Source organism: Panthera leo, chromosome A1 (genome assembly GCF_018350215.1).
Source record: "Panthera leo isolate Ple1 chromosome A1, P.leo_Ple1_pat1.1, whole genome shotgun sequence".
NCBI classification, from domain to species: domain Eukaryota; kingdom Metazoa; phylum Chordata; class Mammalia; order Carnivora; family Felidae; genus Panthera; species Panthera leo.
In genome coordinates, this window is record NC_056679.1 from 196,452,059 (window position 1) to 196,466,292 (window position 14,234).

The 14,234-nt window shown below is 47.1% G+C and overlaps 1 protein-coding gene across 1 annotated transcript in view; it reads left to right on the forward strand.

The window, feature by feature from the left end:
- The window catches only part of PDE6A (phosphodiesterase 6A), a 62,638-nt gene that overhangs the window by 32,542 nt on the left and 15,862 nt on the right, over positions 1 to 14,234 (forward strand). The window contains exons 9-17 of the mRNA XM_042949437.1: positions 2,349 to 2,498; positions 2,998 to 3,141; positions 4,781 to 4,846; positions 5,060 to 5,206; positions 6,477 to 6,584; positions 8,251 to 8,360; positions 9,849 to 9,936; positions 10,120 to 10,220; positions 10,643 to 10,750. Of these exons, the coding sequence (XP_042805371.1) occupies positions 2,349 to 2,498; positions 2,998 to 3,141; positions 4,781 to 4,846; positions 5,060 to 5,206; positions 6,477 to 6,584; positions 8,251 to 8,360; positions 9,849 to 9,936; positions 10,120 to 10,220; positions 10,643 to 10,750 (1,022 nt within the window). The remainder of the gene's footprint in view (positions 1 to 2,348; positions 2,499 to 2,997; positions 3,142 to 4,780; positions 4,847 to 5,059; positions 5,207 to 6,476; positions 6,585 to 8,250; positions 8,361 to 9,848; positions 9,937 to 10,119; positions 10,221 to 10,642; positions 10,751 to 14,234) is intronic.

Here is a 14,234-nt window from a genome sequence, read left to right on the forward strand (position 1 = left end):
ACTCTCCTCAGCAAAATATCAGCTTCCTTTGGCCAATGGTTGGGCCTTATCTTTCTTGATATTTCCAGCTCCTGTAAATATTTGTTGAGGTTAGCACACTCGATATAAGAAAAACAAATCATTAGCAATCAGGAACTAACTAAGAAGAAAATAAAAATGTCTCTTAGAAAAATTCATGAATTATTTTTTTACTCCTTGAAGAGCATGTTGAAAGAGCTTCGTGAGACTATCCTTCCAAAGCTAAAGTTGCACATCTTGGTTTAGGGTTTTGACTGTGACCATGGGACAAGCCCAAACTGTTGTCACGTGTTGCTAACCTGATGATATCCGTACAGAACTTGGTCTCTACTCAATTAATTGCACGTACCCACATGAAAAAATAAAATCTGATCTCAACTTTAGATTCTAGTCTTCTTCCTCCAACTCATTCTCTACAAAGTAGTTTGAGTAGTTTTGGAAACATGGGTTGCATCAAGTACCTTCTCTGCTTAAGAAATTTTAATGTTTTCTCATTTCACTTTCAATAATAAGCTGTCTCCTTATCATGGCCTTCAGAAGGAAGAACTTCCCCAAAGGTTAAGTAGAGAGCCGGGGGTGGGGGGGGGTGGGGGGGGGGGAGGCAGACCTAGAACTCATGTTTCCTGACCAATAGCCCCTTGCTCTTTGGGCCGTAATCTGCACCCCTCGGGAGTCATTTTTTCACCAGGTGCTGACTTCCAGCGTTACTGAAATCATCACCACTTTCGTTGTTGTCGTGGTCATTGTCCTCGTCATCATCTCACCACCTTAAGAATCTTGGAACTTTCTGGGGCCCCTGGGTGGCTCAGTCAGTTAAGCGTCCGACTTCGGCTCAGGCCATGATTTTGCGGATCATGAGTTCGAGCCCTGCGTGGGGCTCTGTGCTGACAGCTCAGAGCCTGGAACCTGCTTTGGGTTCTGTGTGTCTCTCTCTCTTTGCTCCTTGCCTCCTTGTGCTCTGTCTCTGTCTCTGTCTCTCTCTCTCAAAAATAAATAAACATTAAAATAAAAAAAGAATCTTGGAACTTTCAAACTAGAAGACTCTCCAAGTATAGGAAGCCTTCCTTGATTTCCTTCCCTTCTCTGGTTCCCCCAGTATCATAACAAACTCCCCACGTGTAGTGCAGTTGCCCCTTGACCTTCTAGATTACAAGCAACCTGAGGACAACCTTTGTGCCTTATTCGCCTTGTTTTATTTTCAGCTTCTAGGTCAGTTTCTTGCACGTTATAAAATGTCTGATATTTTATGAATTGGCAGAAAAAGAGTCTAGAAATTACCTCGTCCAGTCATCCTCTTGTTATAAATGATGAAAATGAGGCTCTGACAGATGGAAAATGACTCACAAAGGGCACCTTGAGATTAAGCAAGAAATTTCACCTCCGTTTTCTCGTATGTTCCGCGAGGCACATATTCTTGCTACCGTCCCCATCTACAGATGAGGAAACTGAGACCCACCGAGATAAAATGACATGCCAAGAGTAACAGAAAGTCACGTCAAGAGTCAAGAGTCAAGAGCTAAACAAACAAACAAAACCTTTAATTGTGGCGTTGTTAAGCACATTCCGGCACTTGGTGGCTTGAGAGAAAGAGAGAGAGAGAGAGAGAGAGAGACTGTATCTGCGAATAATCAGAAGCAGGTGAAACACTCTAGACAACTTTAATCTGTTGCCAAAATAGACAGGTGAAAAACAAAGCACCGAGAGGAGCCAAAGGTTTTGTTTACACAGCTACAATCTGATTCGATAAGCTTGTTGCCCACCTACCCGCAGAGTCCCTAGCTGTTTTGCAGTTTTCATTTTGTACGTATTACATGGAAAGCACAGGCACTTTTTAAATATACCTAAATAGCCTGTGCGGCAGAAAGTCTGAAAGTTGTGATGCCCAGAGTCACGTGAACTACATTGCCTGTTTAAACACATCTGAACCCCTTTGATTATCTTTAGTTTCCTCTCTTTTGCACATGTTGTTGATAATGAGCAGACCGAATTATTGTTCCCTTGTCCTTTTCTGACTGCTACTTCTTTTTCTTTAAGTTTATTTATTTATTTTGAGAGAGACAGAGACGGCGCTAGTGAGGGAGGGGCAGAGAGAGAGGGAGACAGAGAATCCCAAGCGGGCTCCACACCGTCAGCACAGAGCCCGATGCGGGGCTCGAACTCACGAAACCGTGAGACCGTGACCTGAGCTGAAACCAAGAGCCCGACGCTTAACCGACTGAACCACCGGGCGCCCCTCTGACCGCCATTTCTAGGCCCAGTTCTGTCCAGACTTCTGAATGAAAGGTCCTCCCGAGCAACAAATGTGTAACCCACTCTGGCTTCTCTTGCAGAAAGAGCCTCTGGATGAGTCCGGATGGATGATCAAGAATGTCCTTTCTATGCCAATTGTGAACAAGAAGGAAGAGATTGTTGGGGTGGCCACGTTTTACAATCGCAAAGATGGGAAACCCTTTGATGAGATGGATGAGACCCTCATGGAGGTATGGTTTGCAGGAGGCCTTTGCTGTGGGGTTTCCGAGGTGGCTTGTTGCAAGCGTGCTGGGGGACCCTCACCCCTTGTAGCCGCTCCCCCGACTCTGCCTCAACGTCTGCTTTCTTCGCCCTCACTTCCGCGTTGCCCGTGTCGTCAGAGAAATCCACACTCCCCTTAAAACCACTTTGAATTAACAAACTTCACCTTTCAGCGTTTTTAGGATCACAGTCAAAATGAGAATACCTCCTGCCCCCACACAGGCCCAACACGTTCCCCTTGTGCGAAGGTATTAGGTGCTTGATGTGTGTTGGTGCTTTATTAGAAAGCGCGTTCTTGTCCATCGTTTTCTCTTACCCTCACAACATCTCTTTGAGGAGGGCAGCGCCCAGCTTATCGAACCCACCTCACGGCCGAGGAAATGGAACCTTCAAGCCTTGGCCTCAACTGCAGAGGCAGGATCAGGCCTGGGTGTTCTGCCTCTGACTCTGCTTTTTCCTTCCTTGCAGTCTTTGGCTCAGTTCCTGGGCTGGTCCGTCTTAAATCCCGACACCTATGAGTCAATGAACAAACTTGAAAACAGGAAGGACATTTTCCAGGACATGGTAAAATACCACGTGAAGTGTGACAACGAAGAGATCCAGACAATCCTGGTGGGTAAAGCTCTTCTATTGTTTCTGCTCTAGCAGCCACCGCATCCTGGAGATGTGGCCAGAGCAATACTAAAGCTCCATGAAGCCAGAGACAGGTAGGCTTGCCTTCCACAGGGATGCCCCTGGCCCCTCACGTCGGATGGATGGATGGATCCATGCATATCAGAAAGTCACACAAAATGGCTGCCCTGCGTGGCTTGGGGACAGCTGTCCCTCACGCATCACCTCAGTCGTAGGGCCAGATCTTGGCTTCACAGCTCTAGAAATTCCATTTTTCACTGTGCTGAGGGCTGATTTGGTAGGAGAGATAGAGTCGCCCAACCACAGCCTCTACTCTGAGAGGAATCTCTATCTGACAGCCCAGTGGACGATGGTCAGTTTCTCAGAGACTCCCTCTAGGGGGTTGACTCATGTAGAAACCCAATCAGATCACAGAGGAGTCGGGTGAGCAAAGAAGTATGACAGAAGGAGTTGGAGGTTAGCAGGCACTCCTCACATAGTTTAACCACGTTGCAGTTTATGAGGCAATTTTACACTTATAATATTATTTGACGCTCACAATGGCCCACTAAGGTGGGCAGGGTAAGGGTTTCTATCCCCACTGTAGATATGAAGAAACTGAGGCCCCCAAGGGGGAAGTAACTTGTCCCCTAATCACCCAGGGGACATTAAATAGGTCTCACTCATTAAATAGGTCTCACTCAACCTTTGTCCGAATAATGAGCAAATTCTCTACCACTCTTATGAATGGACTGCCTTGTCAGGTAGTGAGCACCCTGTCAAGAGAGGCATCCAAGTAGAGGCTGGATGTGAATTTACCAGGGATGCTATAGAGGAGAGTCCTGCCTGGGGTAGGAAATTGGATGAGGCGCTTTCAAAGATACGTGGGAATTAGTGATTCATCATTACTGGGATTTTGTTCTCAAAAAGACCACGATCTTAGAAGTAAACTGAGTTAGCCAAATGGCATTGGATAGGATGCCCAGCTAAGCTCCCAAGACCTTGCTTATAGACCTCACCAGTTGAAACAAGACAGGCCAATGTTTTCAGAAGTGATTTCTTAAGCTGGGAACCTATCACAACATCTTTGATAATTTCATCTCAATAACTGATACATTCAAAGGAGAAAACATCTAGTGTGGATGAATTGACTCACAATTCGCTTGTCTCAGTTCATGACTTCAGCCAAGTGATGGGTATGTGGGCACTACGCAAGCATAGCTTCAGTGAACCAGTTAATCAGAAACAAGCAACTGGGTCCAGGTCCCCACCCCCGCCACCCCCACCCCCACCCCCACCCGGCCTCCTCTGGCACGTGCATGGCGCAACAGGCCCAGGGAAGGAAGAAATTTGCCTTGAGTCACGCAGCCAGAAGAAAAGCCAGAACCATGAACAAGACCTTCTGACTCCAAGTCAGTAATAATAACGACAAGAATATCAGCAACCACATCATTTAATTCTAGTGCTTACGATGTGCCTAGTAGCACTGCACCAAATGACTTACATGCATGATTTAGTTTAGTTGCATGCTTTGTGTATGAATTGGAGGAAAGGGAATGGAAATGGAAAGCGGAGGGATATGGAGACCCCAGATATAGCAACTGATTTTTTTTTCTCTCTCTATTTTGGGCCCCGGCAGAAAACCAGAGAGGTGTACGGGAAGGAGCCATGGGAATGTGAGGAAGAGGAACTCGCTGAGATCCTGGTGAGCAGGGCAGGGCAGCGCTGGCCCTCGCGTGTGACTCTTGCAGGGTGCGCCCTGAGCATGCGCGTGGTGGGGGGCTGTCTCTGCAAAGCAGGACCCTTGTCACTCTGCTCTGATCCTCCCGGCAGACGCAGGATGGGGACGGGGCTGGGTGGGGGAGAGACCCAGGAACGCTTCATGTGCTCCGACCACTTGCCTCTGTTCCTTACCCAGCAAGGAGAGCTGCCAGATGCGGAGAAATATGAAATTAATAAATTCCACTTCAGCGACTTGCCCCTGACAGAGCTGGAGCTAGTGAAATGTGGGATACAGATGTACTATGAGCTCAAAGTGGTAGATAAATTTCACATTCCTCAGGAGGTAAGGTCGAAATAAACCTCTCTGATTTCCTTTTTTCTTTTCTTGCTTGCTTTTTTTTTTTCTTTAACTCAATCTGTAAAGCCTCAAAAACAGTGCGCCCTCAGCTTGTAGGATTTAAAGCATTAGTCATGTTGCACAGATGAGTCATGTATCAGAAAAGAGACCTACAGTTCCTCTGAACTGTGGTGTTTTGGGGGCATTGCTTCTTGAGGTGGGTTGTAAGGCAGTGAATTCTGAGGCTGTGAATCAATGGCTACTTATAATCAAACAAAGGTGGGAAAGGCGGGTCAAACCAGTTCAAACAGAACTCTTCCCCTGCAGGATTCCTTTCAGTGTGCTGGGAATCTAGGTGGTTGGGGGAGGGACAGTGAAGGTGGGGCTGGGGTGTGTTCCCTGCAGAATTTCCCGGATTTGTTTGATTAAAACAGTGGTTCTCAAAGTGCTGCCCCAAACCGCATCGGCACCACCTGAGAATGTATCAGCGCCAATTCTCTCTCTCTCTCTTTTTTTTTAATGTTTATTTATTAATGAGAGAGAGAGAGAGCACAAGCAGGGGAGGAGCAGAGAGGGAGAGAGGGAGGGAGACACAGAATCCGAAGCAGGCTCCAGGCTGAGCTGTCAGCACAGAGCCCAACACGGGGCTTGAACTCACGAACCGTGAGATGGTGACCTGAGCAGAAGTTGGAAGCTTAACCGTACTGAGCCATCCAGGGGCCCCAGTAGCACAAATTCTTACACACATACGCACACACACACTATCTCCCAGTTCTAATGAACCAGAAATTGTGTGTTTTAACAAGCCTTCTGGGTGATTCTGATGGGCACTCAAGTTGGAGACCTACTGATTTAGAGACTCCTTTTGTTTTCCTCTCGGGTAAAGCTCCTGACAGCATCTCCCAGGACAGTAGCTCTCCCGGGGCACAGTGTGGGAAACATTGATGAAGGTTAACTAGTGGAGTAAGTGGAGTGACTTACATCTACCTGGTTTCATAACGACATCCATTTTCCTAGGATTTAGCAGCTTGCAAAGTGCTCTCATGGCAGGACTGCAGCTATTGCTGGCCCGCTCCTGTCCAGTGTGGGGGCTGGAGGACCTCCCTCAGGAGGCGGGAACCCAGAACTCACTGCTGGAGGACCTTCCTCAGGAGGCGGGGCCCCAGACCTCACTTCTTGGGCCCTCCCTCAGGAGGTGGGACCCCAGGCCTCACTGCTGGGGAGACTCCCTCAGGAGGCGGGGCTCCAGACCTCACTCTTGCGCGTGTGTTCGCAGGCGCTGGTGCGATTCATGTACTCGCTGAGTAAGGGCTACCGCAGGATCACCTACCACAACTGGCGGCACGGCTTCAACGTGGGGCAGACCATGTTCTCCTTGCTGGTGGTACGGAGGCGGTGGGATGGCAGCAGGATGGTGGCAGCTGGGGCTCCCGTCACACCAGACGACATCTGCACCTCCGCCCAGTGGCCGCAGCATTGCTCTTGATTTGTTGCTTTTTAAAACTGATGCAAAAAGAGTACATGCTTAGCATCTATGAATTCCGAGCACAGAGAATCGTGTAAAATAAAAAGCGAAGGAAAGCTGCAGGCTAACCCCAACCCCAGTCCAGTTATTTAGAGAGAACCATGGCACAACTCCTTCCGCGTTTTCTTCTAGAAGCATCGAGATGTATTTTTACACAGACACACACACTCACACGCACACACGATTTATTTTATTTACAGCCAATTGAATAATAATATCCTTTAAAATGCTTTTTTCATTTGAAAAAATATAAGCATATCAATCCCATTCTTCGTATGTTTAATGTGCTATTGCGGTAAAATATACATGACAGGAGACTTACCATTTAAACAACTTTTACGTGTACAGATCAGTCAGTGGTATTAACCACGTTCCCAGTGTTGTGCAAACATCACCACAATCCACCTCTAGAATTTTTCATCTTCCCAAACAGAAACTCTGTCCCCATGAAACCACCACTCCCTGTTCCCCACTCCCTGCCCCTGGTGACCTCTTTTCTCCTTTCTGTCTCTATGAATTTGACTACCCTAAGTACCTCAGGTAAGTAATCTCGTACAGTATTAGGCTTTTTGTGTCTGACTTCTTTCACCCAGCATAATGTTTTCGAGGCTTCTCCACGATAGAATTTTATGGCCGCATAGTATCCTATATTGTTCAGATATACCATAATTTCTGTGCCCAGCCCCCTGTTGTTAGACACAGGGGTGGTCTTTGATCATTCACGGTTACAGACACTGCCCCAGCGTCCTTGGATGGACGTGCCTATGTGTACCTGTGTCAGCCGTTTTGGCTCAGACGGTTCAGAGATATTTCATGTAAAAGTGTGTCCCATTCAGATTGTGATGCAAATCTCTGCCCTTGTCCAGCCCCACTCATCCGCATTTCTTCTCTCATGGCTGGAACGGTCAGGCCAGAGTAAGCACTGGGGCCTGGAGGCAGGGATTCTGGCCAGGCCACCACAGAAGGTGACAGTGATACCACAGAGACTTGATTTATTTCTTAAAGTCACAGAGTCAGCATCACGTCTCGTGAGCTCTTCCCCACCCTTTAGTCTAACACCCAGCATAAACAAGAAGTATGTGAGGGAGGATTCTCCTGGGCTGTGCTTAAACTATAGACCGGTTTGGATGGTTTACTTTGCCAGTCCGGGCATGTTCAAAAACTGTCTGGATCCTAAAACCTGACAGTTGTGATTTCTCAACAACCATCTAGTCCAATGCCCTCCTCCTACAGTGTGCAGATTGGGATACTGAGGACCAGGGGGAGATGGGACCATGTAAGGTCATTCAGGAGTAAGGTGACCAGCCATCTTCATTTGCCTGGGACTGTTCCAGTTAGAGCATGGAAAGTCCCACATCCCAGAAAAACCCCCAGTCCCAGCCAAACATCTGGTCGTGCTGTTGTGCCAGGGGGAGAGTCAAGGTTACGCCTGTGTTTCTAAGCACCAGGCCCTGGCCCTCACACCTGCTCTGCTCCCCACCCCTGCAAGAAAGGAGTAAGTGGCACCCTCTGATTACTCTTCCAGACGGGAAAGCTGAAGCGGTACTTCACGGACCTAGAGGCTTTGGCCATGGTCACCGCTGCCTTCTGCCATGACATTGACCACAGAGGCACCAACAACCTCTACCAGATGAAGTGAGTTGGCCCTTACTGCCCGCCCCCTCTACCTCCCACTCCTGGGATTCATTACCCAGATCTGAAAGGCTCTCAGACAGACTGACTCACTGGCTAAGGGGGAGTCCCACAGTTCACAGCTTCCTTCTTCCTCCTGCCGTTCTTCCTCCTGCGTAAACTCCTGTGATAGACAGAATAATGACCCCTAAATATGTCCATGCCCCAATGCCTGGATCCTGGGACTATGTTGCCTTGTATTCAAAAGGGACTTCACAGGAGTGATTAAAGATCTTAAAATATAGGGGTTATCCTGGATTATCCCAGTGGGCCCCATGTAGTTAGAAAAGTCCTTATAAGAGGGAGACAGAAGGTCAGAGATAGAGAGGATGCTTCTCCTCAGAGAGGAGAAGGATGGGCCACAGCCAAGCAATATAGGTGGCCTCTACAAGCTAGGAGGCAAGGGGAACAGATTGTCCCCTACAGACTCCAGAAGGAAAGTAGCTCTGTGGATGCATCTTACTCTGAACTCCAGAGCTGTAAGATAGTAGATCCTTATTGTTTGAAGCCAATAAATTTATAGTAATTTGTTATAGTGGTAATATATTAAACTCCCTCCCTCTCCTCCTTCCCCAGCTGCTGAACTCATTCAAGCCCAAATGTTACGAATATGAACTGATGCTGGTTCATTCATTCACTTTGTATTTTGTAATGCTCCTAGTGTGAGTGTGGTAGGCCCTAGGAGGTAGGCAAAGGAGGTACCATGGCAGCAAAACAGACCTAGCCCCTGTCCTCATTGAGCTTACACTCCAGACAGCCTCTGAAACGTGGTCCTTGAACCACGGCCTTGGCGGACCTTCACGACCACCGTGTAGGCTGGGTAGAGCAGGGACTAGTGTTATGCTCATATTATGGATGAGGAAACAGAGGATCGGCCCGGGGCCCACAGCCTATAAATCATAAATAGACGCTAGAACAGTCCAATCTGAGGCTAGAGATTGTGTGTACATTTTACCTTGCGGGAAGCTAAGTACTGAGCTCAGTGCTTGCACTTAGTAAGCACTCAACAAATATTTAATGAATAAAACATGCATAAACACATTGCTTGTGGGAATTCAATGGCTTCCCCTAAGACTCCGAGTATCACGTCTAGGACTTGGTGACCTTTAAAGTACGGCCCAGTGCCAATGTCATGGATGATTACAGGGAATCCATAAATCCCTGAAACTGCATGGGGTATTCTGTATGTTTGTGCTTTGGGGGCACACACTATTCAACAGACCGTAACTGAAAGAGGCTCGGAATCAGTTGTGGAGAAAACTAAAGCCTGAGACTTAGGAGACCTGATGCGGTCTCGCTGTGTGACCAGCTCTTTCTCATTTCTGGCCTTCAGCCTCTCTGCCTGCAGAATTAGGAGGGGATGGGACTGGATGATGTGCTCAACCTCCTTCTTGGCCCTTCCGTGCTGATTCTGTGTGTGTGTGTCTCTCTCTCTCTTTCTCTCCCATTCAGATCCCAGAATCCACTGGCCAAGCTCCATGGGTCCTCCATCTTGGAAAGACACCACTTGGAGTTTGGCAAAACGTTGCTGAGAGATGAGGTAGGATGGGTGGGGGCCCTCTGCGTTGGCTGCCGTGAGCCCCCATTTCACAAGAAGCCTCCGTGTGGCCAAGCAGCACTCTTCCCATTGGCCTGGGCTGCCTCTCCAAACAGCTGGGGTCATCATCAGTAGTTGCGTGGCTGGCCCGCCAGCATCACATCTCTTCTATGATTTTCTCTTTAGAGCCTGAATATCTTTCAAAACCTCAATCGCAGGCAGCACGAGCATGCAATCCACATGATGGACATTGCAATCATCGCCACAGACCTTGCCCTGTATTTCAAGTTGGTATTTCTTTCCTTTTTAAGAACAAGAATAACAATAACAATGAACGTGATAATAACAAACACCGTAGTTCTAACTCATTTAACATGTACTGTGTGCCGGGCGCAACACTTGTGCTATGGAACATTAACTCTGAGTACATCCCCGGGAGTTCGGTGTTATGACCCCCATTGTATCCACGGGACACTGAAATCTAGGGAAAGAGATTTGCTGAGTGAGATCAGGCAACAAATTGGTGACAGGGTCTGGGTTAGAACCTAGGTGTTGATTCTCAGGCCTTGGTTCGTTAAACCTTTTGTTGTTGTTGTTGTTGTTAATTACGTTGCTTTAATAAGCCTCTGTCTGAAACAGCCAGTGTTAGAAGCCGGGGTGTTGCCTTATTCTGAGATGAGCTCCTTCAACAAACCGGTCTATTTTGCAGGAAGAGGACAATGTTCCAAAAGATCGTGGATCAGTCTAAGACATATGAAACTGAACAGGAGTGGACACAGTACATGATGCTGGAGCAGACCCGGAAGGAAATTGTTATGTGAGTTAAGATGGGGCTTAAACCCTGGTTTTCTTTTCTTTCTTTCTTTTTTTTTAAATGTTCATTTTTGAGAGAGAGAGAGAGCAAAAGTGCACACATGTGCACATGGGATGGGGGGAGGAGCAGAGAGAGAGCGAGACAGAGGATCTGAAACAGCGCAGACCCCTAGGTGCGGCTGGAACTAACTAACCAACCATGAGGTCATGACCCGAGCTGAAGTTGGACCCTTAACCAACTGAGCCAACCAGGCACCCCAAACCCTGATTTTCTGAAGTCCAGGGTCCTAAAGTGGGATGCTGCACTGACAGGGCAAGGCCTGGGGTCAAGAGAGCCCTGGCACACTTCCATTTAGGAGACCTCCAACCCAGGAAAAAACTGAAGCTTTGCCAAGACAGAATTGCAGATATTATGGTGCGTGTTTAATTTTTGCACTAAAATACAAACCAATGTATTTTATTAACAATATTTTGTATTTTATAACAAAATATTATTGTTTTATTTCTCTGTATAGAAAAAGCATCACATTTGAAGTATTTCTATCATAAGAGTCAGAATTTTGGTAGTAAGGTGATATTAACTTTAAAGGTTTTGATAAAACACCAAGCATTATACCAATGATGATTTGAGTGATATCTATGTGTCAATAAAAATATGTAGGCTTAGGGTCACCTGGGTGGCTCAGTCAGTTGAGTGTCGACTTCAGCTCCGATCGCGATCTCACGGTTTGTGAGTTCGAGCCCCGCGTCGGGCTTTGTGCTGACAGCTCAGAGCCTGAAGCCTGCTTTGGGTTCTGTGTCTCCTCCTCTCTCTGCCCCTCCCATGCTCATGCTCTGTCTCTCTCTGTCTCTCAGTAATAAATAAACGTTAAAATCTTTTTTAATATGCTGACAATTTTTTTTTGCATTCCTTTATATATGGCAATGTCCTGCAATATAACTCTGCTATTCACACATCAGGTACATGATTTATGTCAGATTTATAGTGCCTGGTTGGCATGAAGTCTGGTAATGGGACTCACATTTAAGTTTTCTAATGAATGCCTTCTTTCAATTCCCTCCGTGTGCCTCTGTGAGTCACCTCAAATGATGTTGGGGTGAGAAGTGTAAATTTGAAGCCTCTTGTGATGATGTGGCCCAAGCCAAATGATCCCCTGGCTCCCGTGTGATGAGTCCTAGGTGTCGATGGTCAGGGAACACAAGGCTTGACCAGTTCGCAAGGAAGTATCAGGCTTTATCCCCAGATGCCCCTGTGGAGATGAGGCTTGATTAAATCACAAATGTTGCAAGACGCTAAAACAGAGAAGAGGGGGCTGCTGGGACAGGCTCAGGGAGGAGGGGCAAATCGCAAGTTGTCCTTCCCTCAGCCTTGCAGCTGTCCAACCAGGCAGATCCGTTGATCTTGGGGATCTGTGTGACCTGTTCCCAGTGACCAAGGGGGCACCCTCAGGCTATGGTTGCTCCCAGGAGCTGCCCGACTGGACATTTCAAAGTGGCGCCGCAGAAAAATTGAACAAATGGAAAGAACACCCTGTTCTCGGTTAGGGGCACTTAATATTAAATGTGGTCTATTCTCCCTAATTAATTATTCACTTAGGGCGATTCCAAGGAAAATACATCTACTTTATTTGGGGGATCATTAGGAAGCAATTTCAAAATTCTTATTGAAAAATAAGTATGTAAGAATGACCAAAAAATTCTGAAACAGAAGAGTAATGATAGGAACCAGAAGGACTAAAGGCAGTTCAGTCCTAGGCATTAGTAAGACAGGTCCACGGGGCAGATTCTGAAGACCATGCCTGTGTTAGAAGTGATCTTTTACCAGTGAAGAAAGGGACAAGTTCATAAATGACGTTGGGACCGTAAGGCAGTCTGATGGGTTTTTTCCTCCCTTTCTTGGTGAAATGGACACCCAGACTGAGTGTCCTACCGAGTTCACTCAATTCTGACACTGTCTGTATGGAGGTAGCGTTAGAGCCCACAGGTTAAGGGCCAGTCCCACAAAGACTGCCCCCATCTGACACCAACTGCAGGTCAAGGTTGCTACCTCTGCTCTGACCACCTGGCTATAAATCGGAGGTTCCCATGACCCCCTCCTTGGGTTCTATTAATTTGCTAGAGCAGCCCACAGGACTCGGAGAAACATTTGCTAATATCTGTCAGTTGATGATAAAGGATATTATAAAGGATACAGAAAAACAGCCAAAGAGATACACGGAGCGAGGTCCAGAAAGGTCACTAACCCAGGAGCTTCTGTCTCTATGGAACTGAGGTGCTCCACCAACCTGGAGGCTCAGAAAATTGCATTGTCCAAGTTTTATAGAGTCAGTCTATCGTTCCCTTACCCCCACCCTTTCACAGAGGTTGATGGGTGGGGCTGAAAGTTCCAGGCCTCCATTTGCTTGGATTTGCTAGTGTCCAGTCCCACCTGAGCCTGTCTAGGGACCCCACACTAAATCATGGTCATTAACCTAAACCCACAGTGGGCTCTCTATAAAGGACACTCCTGTCACTTGGGAAATTCCAAGAGTTTGGGAAGCTTTGTTCCAGGAACCAGAAACAAAGACCAATGCAATTTTGTATTATACCACAGGTGATCACAAGCCTGGATCGCTATCTCACTCCCATAGCAAAATAAGTTCCAGATGAATCAAGGATTGTAAAATAATGAGAAAACAAACCCAAAAAATGAGCGGGGGGGAAGCATGGTAGAATTAAAAGGAACAATTTCAGAGTGAGCTTTCCAAAGTGTGACGTGAAAGTCAGAAGTCATAAATAGATTGATAAATTCAACTACATAAAAATGAGGGGTTTCTGCACAACACACGCAAGAATGCACAGCCGATGTCAGAATGCAAGCGGTGAGCTGGGGAAATACATCTGACGAAACTGCTGACAGAAGAAGAGTTCATTTCCTTAGGAAACACAGTGTTCATACGATTCAAGAAAAAGACTAATCCATTAGAAAAGTGGGCACAAGGCTCGCTTTCCCGAGACATTTCCCAGCAAAGGAATTAACAGAGGGAAATAAACATGAAAAGGTGATGACCTTACTCCTAATCAGAGACATGCAAAATAAAACCACAGCGACCTATAATTTTTCACCCTTCCTACTGGCAAAGAATGAAAACGTCTGCTAGCACACCGTGCTGGACCCAGTGAGAGGCACCGGGCAGTCCGATTCCCTGGTGGGAGCGTAAACAGAGGCAGCCTCTGTGGAGGGCACTTCCTGTCAATGTGTAAATGCTCAGCCTCTGGCCCAGCAAGTCCACGTGCAGGGTTGCACCCTCCAGACAGTCTCCCACACGTGTGCCAGCCGTGTGTGCCTTTGTACACAGCTCCTCACTGCAGCACTATTTTTAATCATGGAGAAGACTGGAAACAAATAACCACTGATGGGGGAACGGGTTAACCACGTGACAGTACTTTTATACAAATGGGATGTCATACAGACGTTACCAAGAATGATAGGGAGGGTTTCCAAGACC